The sequence below is a fragment of the Serinus canaria genome, chromosome 11 (genome assembly GCF_022539315.1).
Source record: "Serinus canaria isolate serCan28SL12 chromosome 11, serCan2020, whole genome shotgun sequence".
NCBI lineage: Eukaryota > Metazoa > Chordata > Aves > Passeriformes > Fringillidae > Serinus > Serinus canaria.
The window spans coordinates 17,503,601-17,522,752 of NC_066325.1; the positions used below are offsets into that span (position 1 = coordinate 17,503,601).

The 19,152-nt window shown below is 42.8% G+C and overlaps 2 protein-coding genes and 1 long non-coding RNA gene across 3 annotated transcripts in view; 1 reads left to right on the forward strand and 2 right to left on the reverse strand.

Annotated features, from left to right (window-relative positions):
• The window catches only part of SDR42E1 (short chain dehydrogenase/reductase family 42E, member 1), a 1,031,186-nt gene extending 1,025,614 nt beyond the window's left edge, over positions 1-5,572 (reverse strand). The window contains exon 1 of the mRNA XM_050978760.1: positions 5,569-5,572. The gene's annotated coding sequence lies outside the window, so the exon portion shown is untranslated. The remainder of the gene's footprint in view (positions 1-5,568) is intronic.
• Positions 2,440-12,432, reverse strand: MEAK7 (MTOR associated protein, eak-7 homolog). Its single transcript, XM_030227510.2, has 9 exons — positions 12,236-12,432; positions 11,918-12,032; positions 10,641-10,817; positions 7,889-8,119; positions 7,278-7,422; positions 6,198-6,638; positions 4,889-5,007; positions 3,902-4,081; positions 2,440-2,893 (listed from the first exon to the last, which is right to left on the reverse strand). The coding sequence occupies exons 3-9, from the start codon at positions 10,806-10,808 to the stop codon at positions 2,759-2,761; spliced, it is 1,419 nt and encodes a 472-aa protein (XP_030083370.2). The 5' UTR covers positions 10,809-10,817; positions 11,918-12,032; positions 12,236-12,432; the 3' UTR covers positions 2,440-2,758.
• Positions 12,433-14,554: 2,122 nt separating this feature from the next.
• LOC127060023 (uncharacterized) lies at positions 14,555-18,521 on the forward strand. Its single transcript, XR_007778537.1, has 3 exons — positions 14,555-14,691; positions 14,851-15,011; positions 18,371-18,521. It is a non-coding gene; the product is annotated as an uncharacterized LOC127060023 (long non-coding RNA).
• Positions 18,522-19,152: the final 631 nt, after the last annotated feature.

The following is a 19,152-nucleotide window of genomic DNA, read 5'->3' on the forward strand; positions in this document are numbered from 1 at the left end:
GAGCTGTCAAACAGAGCAGGGAGCTGAAGTGCCAACCCTCAGCTGTCAGTTTTTGTACCTGTGTGACTGACAGCAGAAGGGAAGGCTGATCAGACCCAGTGCTCAGCAGAGGATGGATTTAATGGGAAAGGGACTTACTTCCAAAGAGCCTGAGAATAAAGATGAGTCAGGAACAGAGCAGGGGTGTTGGGCTTTGCAGCTGGGCCAAAACTGCACAGAAGAGACTGAGCTGTTCAGATCATAGCTAAGCCCACTGCTGACAAAAGCTTTCTGGACATTTTTAGCTGCATGAGCATGAAGCCCAGATTTCTTAATCATTAGGCTCAGGTTAAAATAAAAATTGAGTCTTTCCCAAGCCCATCTTTTACATTTAAAGAACAATTTGGAATAATCCCATCTGCTGGTTGGATGAGTGGTGTCCTAGTAAACAATGCTTCACTGAGATATTTGATGAAATGCCAGTGTCAGTTTTCTTCTTGCCCCAGCTTAACACCTTCAAAGTGAAGAGGAGGAGTCTCAGACACAAACTTGTCAAAAAACTACAATTTCAGAGGTCACAATGCTATGCTGACAGTCACAAGATGAAGTTCAAACAGGATTATATTTTGGATTCACAATCTAGAAAGAAACAGCTTTACTAATACTCATTAAAAATCAAAGAAAACCTGGCCACTGAAATATTTTTGGTGGAGAGTAGTAGCTTTGTACAATTCAGGGTTTTTTCTCTACCCTTGCAGATGGTTTCAGTTCTCAAAACAAGCTTCTGCCTTGTAATGGAAGGAAAATAAAGCCTAGCTGTTTATTTTATGTTTAACTGCAGAAATTCAACTGTCTCATCCTGTATGCCATCTACATGGGAGTGTTTAATAGGCTTAGTCACTGCTAAGTGAAAAGGACCTCTGAGACTCAGGGTGGGAGTTTGACAGTGTTCAAACAGAAGCTGCTATCACCACGCTTACAGACAGCATCATGTACTTACTAGTCTTTACATTGTAAAATTTAGTATTATTCATATATATAGAGAAGAAAACTATACAAAACTATCAGTGCAATTGTTCTGATGCTATTTTTTTTTCCTGTCTGTTACAAACTTGGGAGATTATCTGGTTTCTCTAAGCATATACAGCATAAAAGGACATTCTCCCAGGCCTTTTACAACACTCTCTGTACTGCCACAAACAACATGTAAATGACCCAAGCATTAGTCCAGGTACTCCACAAAACACACAGCTGAGTCCTAGGATGCCTATCTGGAGAGATTATTTCATTCTCTCCTTTCAATGCTAAATTCATGTTGTTTAATACAATTTTACAAATGAGATCTACGTTAAGGCACAAGTGCAGATTGTTCAGAATATTCAAATCTGGCTCCCTATGAAAAACAACAGGTGGGGAAAAATCTCATACAAGAAAACACCAAGGGTAAGAATTTTAAGGAAGGCCACATGAGCAGAAATTATAGCATTCTATTGTTTTTCTCTAAGCTGCAAAGAAGACAAACTCATGCCAGGACAAAGGGGATTGGACACAGTCCTCTTCCTCAGGAGGAGAAAAACTCACAGTCAGAGACACTGACAACCAAACACTTGTTGCTGAGTTAGAAATTACAGCCCCTGGTAGAAATAAATTAGCAAGGTCAAACTAATAATTACTGAGAGATGGGAACTAATTCAAGTAAAAAAAGTCCTGAGTATAAGAGACCTGACAGAACTGGTGCTGACTGGTGAAGAGTCACAAAACAGAGCACAAACCACAACAACTGCATTTCACGTTGTGGGGATCCTTTTCCAGAATAGAGTAATGATTCATTATGTGGAAATAAAGTGTACAGCAATCTTCTTTAAACATTTTACAGACATAACCCTGATTTTTATTTCTTTCACAAGATATCTGCAGATTCTATTCTCAGTTAAGTGTGGCTGCTTCTTACTCAATCTTTTTTACAGCCTGATCTTTTACTCCAGTGCCATGAGGCTACTGAAGAATGTACCTTCTCTAGAGAATTCTGCTGGAGGTATTTTTAGGATAAATATGGCTCCAATGGTTCTGGTCTAAGTTTAAAAAGCAACAGACAAGTTTCTGCAGAAACAGATGAAGTGAGATGAACTAAGGATAGTGCAGTACTATACAACTTGTTGTTGTGTAACATCCTACAGCTCACATGGAATCACCTGCTGGAAATCTGACTTAGAAAGCTTGAAATGTAATGCTTTAACTGAAGCAATGCAGATTTATAGCATCCTTCATATGGCAACACGTGGACTACTCTATGTTCAGCAGTGTAAGACATTGTTAGAGTTTGTAAGCTTTGCTGACTAATTTCATTGCATGCAAATAAATATGTGCAGTTGAGGTATAAGAGCTTTAACCAGTGCCTTGAACAGGCTTTATAAATATGTAACTATGTACATATCAATTCTCCAGGAGAGAAAACCATACTGTCAATAACTTCTGCTGCTTTTAATTCAGTGTGCAGACATAATCTATGGGGAATGAAAGCAGATTCATATTCAGCTGGAGCTCAGCCATGCCTAATGATTATGTCCCCAGTTAATTTCTCTGTCCTCCCCAAACAAAACCCTTCAGGCAGATTAGTGCTTTACACCTAAATATTACACAAGTACAAGGCTTAAGCTTTGTCCCAGACAATTAAGGTACATTCATGGGGGGAAAAAAAGGAAAAAATATCTTGTCCAAGGGACATCACCAGCACTTGAAGCAAATAAAAGTAAAGGTTTTTCATGTTACTGTGGCTCCCTTAGTTCTCATCATCATCACCTTCATCCTCTTCCACGGGCTCCCGCAGACCTTCGCTCTGACGGCTTTTCCCAGCCATTTCCAGCAAGGCCTGAGCCTGAGGATCCACATCCAGGATACTCTTCTTACCTTTTCTCTTCAAAACAAAATAAAATCCAGTCAATTTAAAAGGTCAGGATCAGGCTACAGGGAAGGGACACACTCAGAAGTCTGGAAGTGATGTGGTCTGCAAGCTTGGCACAATGGAGAAGATGCACTTCCAATTTCAAAATTCACAAATGCATCAAATGATTTTTACTGCTGTAGCTATATAAAACAGCCATAAACTTTTCCTAAGATGACAGTGAGATATTTCAAGTTTATTTAGGTTACAAGCCATCCAGGACATCCTGGTTAACCCCACCTCAGTCTGAAGTGCTGATGTGAGGTTTTTAAAGAGATCCAGTTACAATTCAACATTTTCTGTAAACAGTTTGCTCTGTTTCTGCTTAGAGCTACATGTCCAGTGAAGTCAGGGTAGATGAATTTAGTTGAAAACAAGTGAAAATTAAAAAGAAATAAATTTTAAAACCTCACCAAACTGTACAGACCAGTTTAATAAAAGAATAAATTGCAGTGATAGAGGAGACTGGAGAGAGGGCTTCTACTCATTCCCAAAAATAAACCATGTGCAGAAAGACTGGCATAAACCTATTCACACAAATTTATGGTAAAACAATAGTAAATTTAAAGTTACAGATAAAGAAAGCTTTTGGGTCTCTTCTTGAACTACAGATTAAGCTTTACTTGAGAATGTCCAGTGCTTTTAGAATCTCTGGGTTTTACTGAGCCCCTCCAAGGAGGTTCCTCTCAGAGACCATTCCTCAATATCAAAAAGGCCTTTTGAAATTCAAAGTACTGCTATTCTGACTATCACCTCATGGCACTTGATATTCTTTCTTGTTGGCACCTCAATAATTCCACTACAGTTCTGCTATTTGGTGCTACAAAACACATGGCACCACAGGGCCAGGTAAAGAACATGTGACTCCCTACAGTGGAGAGTGAGTGTTTAAACAGAAAACTGCAACCGTGAGCTTTGCATTCACACCTTCTGTTCCAACCAGGACACAATTTCACAGGTTCAATTCACAATTTCACCTACCCCTGCACTCTCAGGGGCATCTCCCACTGCCCAGACTTCCATGGCATCCAGTGTAAAATCCTCTTTGGCTGACAGCTGGGGGCTGTTGTAGGTGGTGCAGCGAGGTTTGGCTTTGCTGTGGCCCTTCCCGTAGTCACTGTCTATCCAGAGCCCAAAGTAGCCATGCTGTCCACCCATACCCTGTGGAGAAAACCAGCTCATTAAACACATCCTGCACAGGGAAAACAGACTGGCAACGTCAGGAAACCTGAGTAAGCTGCTGTGGTCAGTATTAATGCCACACTTCTGTGGGTAGGTGAAAAAGGGGATGCCCACATCAATTATTCTTCAATGCAAATAAAAATTTACCTGAGTGATACTGCCCTACTTCTGTGCTTCACAGAATACAAATATCTGTCACTTGTGCCAGAAATTTAACTCCTGGCTTTTGTTTATTGACTATTAACAGTTCCATTTCAAAGAGTGCTCGGGTTTGCTGCCTCCTTTCCATTTAGGAAAGTACCTACAGAAACCAAATAATCAAATAATTTAATTTGATATTGTTCACTTTTTCTAGAGCAAATTAATTCCAGCCTGCTGCAATTCCCAAATTTATGGGCACATAATGCTCCAAAATTTCTAAAACAGGTGGTGTGCTGTAGCTCTGTAGAAACTCCTCTGCATCTGGAGAGCTCATCTGGGAACTTGAGTAGGACTAGCTCCTGCCACTGTCACCACACAGCAGCAGCAGCTACTTGCAATGTCTGCACTCTCATCCTGCTGGGATTTCTCCTCCATAATTCCAAAAGCAGTTGCTGTGGCAGGGAGAGCAGCCAGTGGAAGAATCCTCAGTTACACAGATTACTGTTTTGTGCTGCTTCAGGCATGCAAATTTCCTCAGAGAATAACAAGTGAAATAAATCTGCTCTCAGAAAGAAAAAAACCACAAAACACTTCCAAACGCCAGCCACAAATCCAATTTCCAAATCATCATTTCTGAATACTTACAAGTCCATTTGGCATAGTCTGTTGGCCATGGTTTAAATACATGTAGTGGTCATTGTACCCTGTGTATGTGTACACAGCCAGAGTGGGGAAAACAGAAAACAGAAAGCATCTGTTGTCACCTGCAAACAGAAAAGCACCTCAGGTCAGACAAGAGGTCAAGCAATAACAAATCATTTAGAAAAAATAATTTAAGCTGAATAATTCAAAGACAGCAGCTGCCATCTCAGAAAGCCAGTAGATCTCCCATAAAGTTTTAGATCTATGTTTTATTCTCAGTGAACTCTGTGCAGTCACAAAAATCAATGCAATTACAGGCTCTGTTCAAGGGCAGAGTCAGAGGCACACTAGGACATGATGTCACTATGTCACCTACCCCAGACTGCATTATATCACCTAAAACTGGCCAGCTGACAGATCTGTACAAACTGAATGCAGACATCCCTAGTTCTGACTACACTGATAGATAAATCAGTTCAGAGTCATGATTTAGAGCAATTTTCACTATGCCCAGTTCAGGATTCAGAGGCACCTGTGGTGGGCTGGCCCTGTAGGATTTCTATGTTTCTCTATCAGGAAAAAATACATGGAAGTGGATGTGTAATCAGTGTAAAATAATATTACACCAACTGATTTTCAAATAGTCATTTAGGATGTGAACTGAGTTTCTAATGTACCCAGAGTGAGGATTCCCAGCAACACCAAACACTCATAGGCTATGACTTTTCTTCACAAATCCATCACAAACATTCTTTCCAAAGAGTTCTTCAAAAACCCTCTCTTCTCCCTCAAAGTTTTAAGAGAACAAGAAGTTTAGCTTGCCCAAAGAATCCTCTGGCTGCTGGATTTTAGAAGGGGACCAAAGTCAGTGCAGGCTCAGGTGTTCCTGAGGGAGGACTGCCATCCTGTGGTCAAATTATTTAGACACTAATTCATCGTCTGTGCTCCAGTTCATTAATTTATTTCCATTTGATTTTCAACCTAAGCAGCTACAGGGCTGCTGTACTTACTCTGTGGTCAGTAAGTCCTGCAATTTTAAAAGCCTTATCAAATAAAAAACTACAAATATTAATCAGCAACATGCCTGACTAAGAATGCCATGCCAAGACAACATGCCATGCTAAGAATAACTTTGCATGTGTTTTATATTCTTTGAAAATTAGTGCTATTTTTGCCACAGAGAAATTCACTTGGAAGAGTAAGAAACACTTTGTGTCATTAAAGGGACAGTATCCATCAGGGGACAGGATTCTTGTGCCTGTACAAAAACCAGGGAATTTACCAGAGATCCAGGAAGAAAAGTGAGTTTTACCTTGAAACTGTGGCTTCACCTCCCAGGAGTGAGATGCAAACCCACCAAAGAGGAAACCATCCAAGTCCCTTATGATCACTATGCAAGGACCTTTGTTCACTATATGTGCACACAGCTGTGAGAAGCTTTCCCCGTGGAGCCTAGAGGAAAATAAGAGCTGCCACTTGTGCTGCATCTCAGCAGGCAGGTGGGAGTTGATGTAGATGATGGCTGGGATGTCAAAGAGACTGACAACTCCTCTTCCCTTGATGCCTTTGCAGTGAGGAACCAGGTTGAGGATGTCGTTGGTTTGGTCTGGGAGGGAATGCAGGACGTGGAGGCCCTGCCTGATGACAACACTGAGGAAAACTGAGATCTGGGGAACTCGGTACACCCAGTCCTCAATGACACTTTGGTCAAAACTTGTCTCCAGCAGCTGAGAACCCACGGGTTTTGTCCCATCTGAAGAATAAGACACACAGGGAGAGGAGTAAGTCTCTCTGTCTGGAAAATAATCAGGTGATTTGTAAGAGTAAACATAATAGTCCATTATTGTAATGGACAGAAAACCACTAATGAAAGGAGCCAGGAACAGTAAAATGTAAATATTAAACAAATTAAACAAATGCAACCATGGAACTGAGAAACCTTTACCTGTGGCATTCTTTGGTTGGGCTGTCATGATTTAGAAACACAGATTTCGAGCTACAACTCGTGAAGTGTTCTTTACAAGACAGCAAATCTGTTATTACAACAGTGCAAAGATAGATCTGTGCTTTATAAAAGAACATAGCCAAAAATACATAATAAATTTTATTTCAATAAATATTATTTAGATGCCCATTCCTATCATTTTGAAGTCAGGTATTTGTGAAATAGACATGTTCCATGACAAACTAGGACTCCAGATCGAATCTCACCTGAATTTAGGGGAGAAAGATGGTAAAGTTAAATAAATAAAATTCCAATGTCATTTTCTAAGCACTAGGTTTGAAATTTTGGTCTCACCCTTAAAATTCAAAGAAGTGACCTAAAGATAGAAATTCTCATGAGACCACTGATTACACAAGCTCTGGGATAAGCTGAATCAGGGCTGCTTACCTGGAAGCTTCAATTCTGAGAGCAGCTCAGAAGCCAGAGCTTTGACTCCACTTGAAGAATCCCTCGTATTCTCCAAACTCCAACCTTTCAGCTCCTTCCTGTAGCTCAGTACATGGACTACAGATGTGATCAGATCCTCTGTGAACTTAAAAGATTAAAACATCACCGTTTTGGTATTACTTAAGTGAAATTCCCAAGAGCTTCAAAGGACTGTCTGAAGATAAAGTCAAGCAGTAGTGACGTTGTAATCCCAAAGGCAGAAACATCTCTTGCCATGCCAAGTCAGGAACTACAGAAATGCTATTTCAGTGTCACAGGCCTTGAAAAGGATCCTTTTTCAAGACATTTCATACATGTAACTTCACAAAGCACCTCCATAAAATAGAGAATGAAAGAGGGAGGGGAAGGTCAAGTTTTGCAGTGTAGGAGCTGCTAGTGAATTACTGTTCTGTGATATCTCAAAAGTTACATAGTTGATCCTGCAACTAAAGCTCTAGAAAGCGTTTTACTCAGTTCCCAGAAGCACCATCCACACCACAGCCCTTGCTGGCTCTTACCCACAGCCCTGCTCTCTTACTGTCCCCCCAACACACATTTAACTGCTTGTTTACCTCTTGGATTTGTTTGCCCTTCAGAGGCCCTCCCGTCTTGGCGATCATTCTCATTATTATGCTAATCTTCTCATCTGCATTCCCTTTTAAGAGGTTTGACATAAAAATTACAAACTGCTCCTTGGCAATCTGTTCACTGAGCCCGGCTGATTTGCCAGGCAGGTCAATGCTTTTCATTCCATTGTACAACCGAGCAGTCATTGGCTCTGGCAGGGGCTCCCGGGTGTGTGCCTGCAGTGAGAGAAACAGCAAAAAGCACGTTTGACAAATGAAGAATAACTGATGTGCTCCAGTTAATCTGTGCTGATATTCAGTATGTAGCATCAGTAATAAAATTTTGTCAAAGAAGTGCTTTGCCAAGAGAAAAACTAAAAATCTCTATTTTTATAGTGTTTTTTTTTAGTGATTTAGGTTGACACTTTTTCTAGAAACATCACAAGCTTCAGAAAAATCAACACTGTAAAGTCGTAATGGGATATTAGCAAAGGGTTTCTAGGTGATAACTCTGGTGCAAAGGTTTACAGCTCTGCCAGTAAAACATTCAAAACTGTGTTTTAATTCTGCTTTCGACAGAGCAGCTCACTTAAAAGCTAAGTGGAGTGTTTTCCATATCTCAGTTTTGGCCTCAAAGTAGTGTTTAACCCCACATGCACATGTAGAAACAATCCTGGAAAATTTCCCCCTGCACAGCAACAAACTGAAGCACAGATCACCTGATTTTTAAAAAGCATCCCTGGTGTTATGAGAGCCAAAATCAGCACTTATTCATCTGGATTGCATGCTTGGCCCTTTGAATTGAAATCTAGCTGGAATATATCATCACTCATCACAGCTCTGTGGGAAAGATCTGACTCTGGATTCAAAGTGTTCAAGATAATTAGAGTTTAAAAATAAATAATCTCGAGTGCATGCATAAAGAGGAGGTGATTACCCAGTGTCCTCACTGTGCACAGAGGTGTGCTGAGGACCTGACTTGACTCTTCCACACGGGCTGTAGCTCAGTGGGGACTGTGCTGAAATCAGTGGAGCCCCACCTGCCTAAAAGCCCAACTGCAGCTCCACTCAGGGGAGCTGCTATTGCTGATTCCTGGCTCAATGCCACTCTTGGGAAGCCACCTGGGCTGCTCCTATTTGCTGTTAATGGCTGTTGCTGGGCATGAGAGATCCAACACCCTGAGCTCTGTGCTGCTGGCACTGACGTCAGTGCTCCAACTCCCATTGATTCCAGCAGCAGCAGCAGAAATAGCAGCCACAGCCTTTCCCATCAGAGTGCTCCACAGCGAGGGAGGGATGCTCACAGGGGGTACAGCTGGCTTTGAGAGGCTTTCTAAAAATCCTCTATGAGCCTCAAGTGGGAGAGGCAGCAGGGAACACAACTAAAGCATTATACTCAAGGGTTTTTACTTCACACTGCTGATTTACCTGCCTACTCCCTACCTAATCCCACCACTTCACTGAGCTGTTTCATTTCGCTTCTAGCTATTCCAAAGAGTGGGCCTGGGGTGTGAAAAAAAGAGGTGTGTAAAAAAGGAATCCTTAATAACCATCTAACTCACACCTCTGACAGCTCAGAACCCTTGTTTTAAAAAGGCTTCATGAAAATATCAAGAGGTTCCTACACCACCTGCTTCCCAAGCTATGCAGTACAGCCTGTCCTGGCCCAGATGCCTGGGGCCTCACCAGTGGTACCAGATTGTTGTGGGATCAAATCTGTCACATCTCAGTCCAGGCATGAGCATTGTCACCTACAAGGCACAAATGCCATTGCCATTCTCCCTGCACCTACAGGAAGTCTTCCAAAAGCTTTTAATTGAAGCTGGCAAACAAAAAGGCAGGAAGGGAAAAGGCAAATGTTCATCAAAGATCACACTGATCTGGGGCAAAGCTAGAGAGAGAACTTCTGCCAGGTCCCAAACAATTAACAGGCACCAAGGACAATGGATGAACTAGTGCTGAAAAACCAGGCAGCAGGAACATCATTTCCACACTTGGTGCTCCAAAAAATTGGTGACAGCTCACAAACAGCCAGGCTGCAGGAAGGCTGAAGCTGGTCTGTATGCACAGGCATTGCTGAACACCTTAAAATAACCTGCTGCTTTCAATGAGCTTTAATTTGACTCCATTATCTGTGTAATATACATCAAACTGCACTTTACCATCACATTCATTTGGCCACTTAGTTCCTGACTAGCTGAAGTTATTAAGGAACCCAATGACTCATTTTTTCTCTTTTCTTGATTAGAAAATGAATGCAAAGTTAATCAGAAGCATAATGCATGTTAATTAGCTAAAACAGGGAGCCACAGCTTAATCAAGTCAAATTGAATTCTCTCCTTTTAGTACAAGTGAAGAGATTAGAGACAGTGATATGTCAAGGGAGACAGGCATAACCAAATAAAAATTGACTTTGTGACAGCTTCTCAAGACAATCTGTAAATGATCCCACACTACAGACTCCAGGGGTAAAAATATTCTTCCCATTTTTCAGGTCTCTGTGAAAATATTTCCATACACCCTAACTTACTTCAGAATTAGGAAAACTGTGAATGGACCCAAGAGATAAATGCAAACCTGAAAGTCACTACTCTGGCTAAACTGCAAGAAAAAGTTAAATATCCATCCTGCCCCAAAACATAAAAAATTAAATTGAGATGAGCAATCCTTAAAAAATACCACATCTTTATAGTTTATTTCTGAAATTCTGTTCAATGCACTACATCCCAGTTATATAGTGAATAACAGACTGCCTTGCCTGTAGTGCTGCCAGAGTCACAGTTTTCTTTGCAGCTTTGGCATTTTTTGCTCCAGATGAGCCACTGGATCCTGATAAGGTGTCAAACAGTCCATCAATGTCAGACTGCTCCTCAGGAAGAAATCTGGAAAGGTGATTCTGATAGGCATTGCTTTCAGCATTCCCCATCTTTTCAACCTGAAGCAAAGAGAAAAAAAATCAAAAGAAACATGAAACACAGAAAGGTATCACGAGGGCCATGAAAGACACATCAAACAGACTGACATACCAGTGCAAGCTTTACAAGAAGAGCAAATTAGCAGCCTTACAGGAAATTATTAAAACTGCTGTTTAGTCTCTTTATTCACCAAGGCTCAATGAACCTGGGGAACATCTGTGAACAGTGACTGTGCTTTAAAAGCTGACAGTCTGACAGCTCTTGGCTAAAACCACTCTGGCCACCAATGCCAACCTCACTCAAGTCTCTATCAAATGGAAAAACCAATATGATCTAACCGTAAAATTAGTTTACACAAAGTGACCACGAGTTTGACAGCTGGATTGCATCGCTAACATGAAGGGGAAAGCCTGATAATGGATTTGTTATGACAGATTATGCTGCATCTTTCTGGTGCATTAATGGACTGAACCTAAGTTTGCCAATATGCTGTGGTACTAAAACACCATCACTGGGAAGTCTCTGAAAATCACATAAGAGTGGGTTTTTTCATGGACACACTATAAAAATAATTTGGAACAAAAACAATTAGGAACACAACTCAAGACCCATTAAAAACACAAAGATTTTTATGAAACAAATCAATCATTGGGAATTGGTACCCACAGAATTAAAGCTGGCACTGGGGGGTTGGTTTGGGGATTTCTTTGTTTGTTTTATACTTTTAGTGGGACAACTATTTCTCTCAAAGTCCCAGGAGTCGTCTGCATTACAGACTGATTTTTAGTGTTGTCTGGGCCATGTGCTCTGCCCTTTTCCTTGGAGCAGCACAGCACAGACCTAATAGTGCCTGAAACCCCAAACTCCACCATGACCACAGTGACAGCCACCATTGCCAACAGCCTTCCCCCTGTCTGGGGAAGACACAAGCCTGGGGAGACAATATGAAAAATATCAGATATGGAACAAAAACATCATTTTGCAGGACTTTTTTCTGCGAATTCCATGTCCTTCCTGACACTTCTCCTGTGTAAACGAACTTATCACGCAGCCCTTCAGCCTCTTCTGAAGGACACACTGTTGAGCCCAATGCAGTATTCCTGTCATTAACTTTGTTTACCGTAGACACGAAGCCGGGTTGAGGCTGTTTCACCTTCGGGCCTAAAGCCTTGTTTGCCTAAGGAAGATGCCGATCGTGCGGTAAACACCGAGGGGTGAATGGAAACCACTGTAACCTAAAAAACAGACCGTGGACAAGTTGTGAAATTAAGCAGCGAACCACTGGCGAACAGGGGGCTTTGAAGGGTTTATTCCCAGTGTGCCCAGCTCAACTCAGCCCTGCCCATCCTCCGCAGCCGCTGGTAGCAGCTCCCGCCCCATCCCGGTGACGAGGCGGAGGCTGGGGCTGGGCCGAGCCCCTCGCCCGCCCCTCGCTTACCGGCACGCCGGGCCGGCCCCGATGGGCCCCGCGCTGTGACACCGGCCCGGGCCTCGATAGCCCCCGATGGGCCCCGCGCTGTGACACCGGCCCGGGCCTCGATAGCCCCCGATGGGCCCCGCGCTGTGACACCGGCCCGGGCCCGGCCGGCGCCATCCGGCACCTCCGCCCGCACGGCCGGGGCGGAGCGCGGGGCCGGCCCTCGGCCACGGGGAGGGACGGGCGGAGCGAGGTAGGCAGGGAAGGGATTGAGGAAGGCAGAGAAGGGGTGGAGGAAGTGGAGGAAGTCAGGGAATAGTTGGAGGAAGGCAGGGAAAACGAGGAGCCGCGGTGTTGCCCCCGCGATCCGCAGAGGACAGGCGGGCGGTGCCGCAGCCCGCAGTGGAGGCAGCCGGAGAGCTGCGGACACAGCGAGAGCGCGGCCACCCCGCCTCCATCAGGGCTTCCTCAGCCTTGAGGGGACCCTTCTCTTTAAGGGAACGCTTTTCCCTGAGGAAACTCTCCATTTTGAGCGGACACTTCCCTCCTTTTTGAGGGAGCCCTCCGCCCTGAGGAAGGTCTCCATTTTGAGGGGGCCATCCACCCTTTTCCCTGGAGATAATCTCCTTTAGGAAACCGCCCTCCCTGAGGAGACCCTGCTTTTCCAGGGAACCCTTTTCACTGAGGAGACCCTGCTTTTCCAGGAAAACCTCTTCCCTGAGGAGACCCTGCTTTTTAAGGAACCCTCCTCCCTGAGGGGACCCTTCTTCCTGAGGCATCCCTTTTCCCTCAGCCTCCCTGGCCCTAAAAAGTGTTTCAAAAAGTGTAAAAATTCAGAGCTGTAGCTGGTACACAGCAACCACCCCAGGCGGCACCTGTCAGGCCTGAGGTGCCAGGTGCCCTGTGCTGAAGATCATCCCAAAAAGTGTCCTGGGAAGGTTCCAGAAAGGCCTGTGGGTGAAGGTGTTGCTGGCCCTGATCTGTGCTGGAAACAGCTCATGGCCTTTGGGAAGGGAAAAGCTGGGTGTGCCTGTGTGTAGTAAATACACACACACAGGTCACTTTCAGGGTAAATGCTCCAGCTCTGGTCAGTTTCAATGGCAGCGGGGACTGGAGGGGAGAGCACGACAATTTCTCAATGAATAGGTTCAGTTTCTGTCTCCTGAGTGGCAAAATCAGGCTGGTGTGAGGCTGAGAGGTAAAAAGGCTGTGCATGGGCTAAGGGACAAATGCAAGGTGACAGGGACTGGCCATGCCTTCAGTCAGACACGTGAAGACTTGGGAGAAAAAATTATAACCTCAGTAGTTGCAAAATCTGGTCCCACAACTTTTTTTTGTTTCCAGGTGGCAACTTTTCATCCCATTTGCATTATTCTCCTGGTTCTTTCAGCTACAGGGTTTGGTTCTTGCAGCACACCAAGGCCTTCACATTCAGAACAATAACACCATTTTTGTCCATTCTTTGTCGGACTCTGGTTGACTTTCTTGCAGCCTGAAGCCTCCTTCTCCTTCCAGATAGGGAGAGATGGGCAAATTCACATAAATCTGGTACTGTGAGTGTTCCTGCAACAAGGTACCATGGAACAGGTTAGCAGCTTTGGCATTTAACTTTTAATTATAGTCTGATCAGTGTGTTTTTAACAGAAAGCAGAAATGTACAAACTAAGAGAATTTAGGTTGGAATGAGATGAGCTTTAAGGTCCTTTCCAGCACAACCCAATCTGTGATTCTGTCTGCACTAACCATGGCAGAGCTCCCACTGTTTTGCTCTTTTGCAAGAATGAGTAAAAATCTTAATTAAGTTAAACCACACTTTTTAATTGTGGGGTGTTTTCTTAACCTTCACAGGTGCAAAATTTCATAAAAACCTGTAGAATAGTCTTCCTGTTGCCAGCTCAGAAACAGATTGACCAGGATTCCCGGGTGGATGCTGTTTCAGACTCTCTGATCACCACTAGAGGCACAGGAGTTACCCATCTCCTTCAGCAGGGTCAGGACATAGTAAAGTAAAAATGAAATAATTAATGGCATGTTCATATGATATGAACACAACCTGGGCTAGTGGAAGGTGTCCCTGCCTGTAGCAGTGTCGAGATGAGCATTTTGACTCAAAACAGCCCGAAACATTCCAGGATTCAATGACGTTCCTCTGGAAACTGCTGGAGATTTCTTTGCCCACACGATGGCATTGCATGTTTAGGAAGTTCCCCACACTGCGGGCTTCAGCACCGCTCGCAGCGGGTTTGGATTCCCCCGTTTGCACACTGTGTGTTAGAAGTAAAATCTGTGCAATAAACTGGTTTATCCCTTTCCTTTTCACTCTGCGTAATGACTGTGAGGACAAAACTCGGTTCTTGCTGGAAATCCCTCCCTGGGCTACATGAGCAGGTGCTGGAAAAAGTCTGCAGTGTGTTTGGTTTCCATCCGTGTTAATGAACTTCCAGATGATGCTCATGGAGAAAAGTGAAACGTGCACAGTAAGAAAAAAACTAAGTTTTTTCATTCAAGTTAACTTTTTCTTCTTTAATTTATTTTTAAAGGTTAGTGTTTCTGTGGATGCATTGCTTCACATGCAAATGGATTTTTACATGTATTTGTTTTATTGATTGTGTTTCATATTTTATCTCTTTCTGTAGGACCTCTTTTCAGTCTGGAAATTTGACGAGACTTGAGATTCTGGTCTTACTGACCTTGCACTCAGACTGATTGACCAGTATCATCCTCACAAAGAAATGATGATTTCAAGACCCTTTTTTTCCAGCTACTGAGCTCAGAGTCAGTCAAAAGCTCCTGAAAGGTATCTGGCCTGGTTTAACTCCAGTTTATCCTCTTTTGTTCAAGCCTTGGCCGTTTGTGACAGAGCTGACTGTGAGCTGTATGTTTGTCTGCCCTGCCCCTCAGTCTAACCCCAGCTTCCTGCTGCTCCTGGATGGAGTTTTGTCACTCGCCTGTGACATTAGGCTGTAAAGTCCAGCTCTTAAAGCCAGGAGATACTCACACTAAATCGCACAGATTATGCTCCTGCTGAGGGAATTTCCAGGTCAGAGGCTGGCTAACCACCCTTTCAACGCCTGTTCTTTGCACCATGAGTGTAAAAAGTCAAGCTGGAAACCTGGTGCATAAGGGCAGCAATTCGCAGCTCTCCTTAAATGAGTCGTCACTTCCTCATGTGTATTTTCAGCTACTCAGCAGAGCTGGTGAAGTGTCTCGAGTGCTTTGTCTCTGCCAGTCAGAAAGAGAGAATACATTAAGATGCCTTTTAAGGACATTCAAGAATATACTGGTGTATATAAAAGAGGGAAAACACACAAGAAGGTTCTATAAACAATTGTGGCTAATTTTGTGAACTGGTCTTGGGCATGTGTTTGATTGCAGAGTGAAAAAAACAAAACCACAAAACCCCAAACTATTTATTTAAAATACTATATATTTTTGACTTTAATAAAATGGGGTAGGTTTGGTTTTATTAGTTTGCCAAGACCACAGAAAATTTAGATGACCTTAGTTCCAGGTAATCCTCAGTTCAAGTCTCTCAGTTCAAGTAAGTCTCCTTCAGTTAAAATAAATTATTTCAAGATAACAAAATAGAATATTTGTATGCATTTATATCTAGCACATCTGTTTTACTTCCGTTATCTTTTAGTTTCTTTAAAATTATTTTTTTCTCCTGAGTTGGAACAGAGAAATTTTGCAGCTCATTAGTCTTGTATACATATGTTAAAGTTGTTTCTCTCTGATGTCTGTGACTCAGAATCGTTCTGATTCACCTTTGATATGATTCATACTTTGCACTGAGTTCTCACTGAAGGCCAGCTGAGAAAGGGACCCTGCTGTGCCAAAGACTGTGCAGACAGACAGGATTTCTGCTCCAAAGAGCTTATAATTAGCTGCACTCACACATGCAATGAGCAGAACTCCAGCCCTCTCAGCCACAGGCATCTGAGAACTCCAAAAATGGCATTATCACACCGGAGACACTTTTCAGCAGGGTGTTTTGGGGGTATGTTCACCTCCTGGGTAAGAGAGATTGGAACTCCAGGTCCAAATAAGCCATTCAGTTTGAAGCCTCTTGCAGCCTGGAGTGTAGATAAGCCCTGCTGTAAGTCACATGGAGGAAACATAGCTGATGCTTTTCACTTCCCACGTATTACTCAGCATTTCAGTTACATTGTATTGCAGAACTCTGCCCTCTGCAAAAAAGGTCACATTTGAGTTAAAAGAGTTAAATTATAAAAGACCCTTTCCATGTTTTAGGGTCTAGAGAACACAAATGTCATTTCACCCTTTTAATGCCGTTAGGCTCAGTGTTTCCTGTTTTGATGGACATGTGAAGTTTCACAAGGCATCTGCAGTCACAGTGAAATCTTGCAATAGTGGCATTAGATGAAACTAGTTGTAGGCTCGGCCCTCTGATCATCTGTAGGGTGACCTCAGCACAAAATTCTTTTGACTTTAAAAGGTATCTTCCAAACCTACCCCACATCCCCTTTTATATCCGTGTTGTTCAGCTCTGCCTCTAACTGGCTGCTGTAGGAGCTGTAACTTCGCAGCTTCTCACCTGATTTGCCTTCGGGTTTTTGTAGGATTGCCATATAAGGGTAAAAGAAAGTCTGATTCTCACCCAAACTGAGTCCTTAGGTAGTCACAAAGGAAGTTCTGGGTTTTGCAAGGCTTGGTACTTCCCTTTACAAACCCCTCTGCCTGCTGGTAACCAACTCTTCTATAAAAGGAGAAAGGGTGCAGTGAACAGATGAATCTGATTATTGGGGTTGGAACTAAGTGATGTTTAAGGTCACCTCCAAACCATTCTCTGATTCTGTGATTGTGGGTAGAGGTTAGAACATGCAGTATTTTAGAAAATATACTTACAGGTGGGATAGCATTAATATAAACCACAGCCAATTTAACAAGGCAAACAATCCTTAACAAGAGAACCTCTTCCACCAAATATGCAACCTCTGATGCTGAGAAACCCTACACAGCCCCTTTTGTTTATTTTCTGCTTAACCCAGGCCTAGTTTGAATTAAATTCCAGATTACTTACTGCATTACCCAACTCTTGTTTTGTTTGCAAAGGTTTGTAATCTGTGTTTAGTGAAAACTGCAGAGGAGTACAGCAAGCCTGTAACTGAGTAAAGGAGTCAAATGGTAGAATTCTGAATATCAACTGTCTTTGTTTCTCTTTTTTTGTTTGGTTGGTTTAATTTCAACTTTTTTTCATTTATAGGCTGCTTTCTATGAAGGAATTTTAGATTTTGTTAGGGTATTTTCTCCAATGAGGAAGTCTTCCACAGAAAATATATAACTTTAGTTGTTTCCATATATAGTACTGCAGGATGGAAAGCAGAGAATGCAGATGAAAACAGAAGGTCTCGTTTCCTCATTTCCTCAGAACACAGCTTAATTCCCTCTATTTCAGTTGTAGTGTGGGCAGCACTACACACAGTAACACTGTGGCCCAGACTTGTTCTGTTTGTGAGCGGGGATCACCTCACAGGGTGTTATCACCATTGTCTCCTTGGGGTCAGCCTGTTTGGTCTGCCGAGCCCAAACCCTGGAAATGCCACGGCCATCAGAAACAATGAGGTGCAAACACAGTGAAAAACATCAAACAATTTTAGAGCACTGAGTGTGGCTAACAAAACATGTTTGAGTACCAGATGGGAAACTTCTGGTAACATTCCTGAACTCATTTTCACTCTTGTTCACCTCTTTAATGCATGCACACTCTTTCTCCAAACAGTGGGAGAAAACCCCTTGAAACATCCTAGATTTGTGAGGGAAGGCTTTTTCAGCAGGGCAGCTGTGTTTCTTGGCAGTGTGCAGTATTGACACCCACCATGCAACAAGAAACCAGTGTTTTGTCCTCTGTTGTATGGAAAACCCTTAAGTTTTGAAAAAGTGGAGGAAACATGATCATGGCTTGTGATGTCAAGAGCCATTGAGTAAACAAATAAATTTCTTGCAGTTTCAGGGGTTTGTACAAGTGGCATTGCCCTGCTTTGTTACGTGCAGCTCCTTTTCCCACACAGCTTCTTCCCTTCCACCTGGGCTGGATTTGATCTATTCATTCTTTGTTCTTCTTGTTGTTTGTGCAGCACAGTTTGTTTTCCACTGTAACTCATCTTTTTGACTGCTTCCCATATTTCTGTCCAGGTGTGGAGTGTGTCTCTCAGAGTCCAAAGCCTTTGGTTACCTTTCACAAAGTGACCCAGAGCCCATGCTGGGATGGTTATTGCCCAAAACAAAACCAGTGCAGGTTGTGGGAGCACCCAGTTGTTGCTGACTGCTCAGTGTTGGGATCTGGGCTCCAAGAGTCCAGGAAAAGGTGAGACACCAGATCAAAGTGTGGGAGAGGAAGCTGTTCCTGCTTCATGCCTTTCCCAGGAGTGTATGTGTGTGTGTATATATATATATATAAAAAAATATAGATAGTATATATATATATATATTATATTATATATATATAATATATATATACACATTATTATATATATATATATATATATATATATATATATATATATATATATATATATATATATAAAATGTCCTTGTACATCTCAGCTTTACCAAATTGGTCCAATCAGTTCCAGGTTGGTTTTTTCAAAATTTTGGGCTATAAAAGCCTGGTTCTGGAGCAGCTTCCTGTGTCATCTAGCTGGATGGAGTTTTGTCACTTGCCTGTGACATTAGGCTGTACACTGCAGGGTAACCAGCTCTTAAAGCCACAAGATACTCACACTAAATCACACAGATTATGCTCCTGCTGAGGGAATTTCCAGGTCAGAGGCTAACCAGCCTTTCAACACTGTTCTTTGCACTAAGAGTGTAAAAAGTCAAGCTGAAAACCTGGTGCATAAGGGCAGCTGGATCCTGTGTGATCCAGCAGCTTCCTGTGTGATCCAGCTGCAGTGCCTGCTGGAGCCATGAGCTGT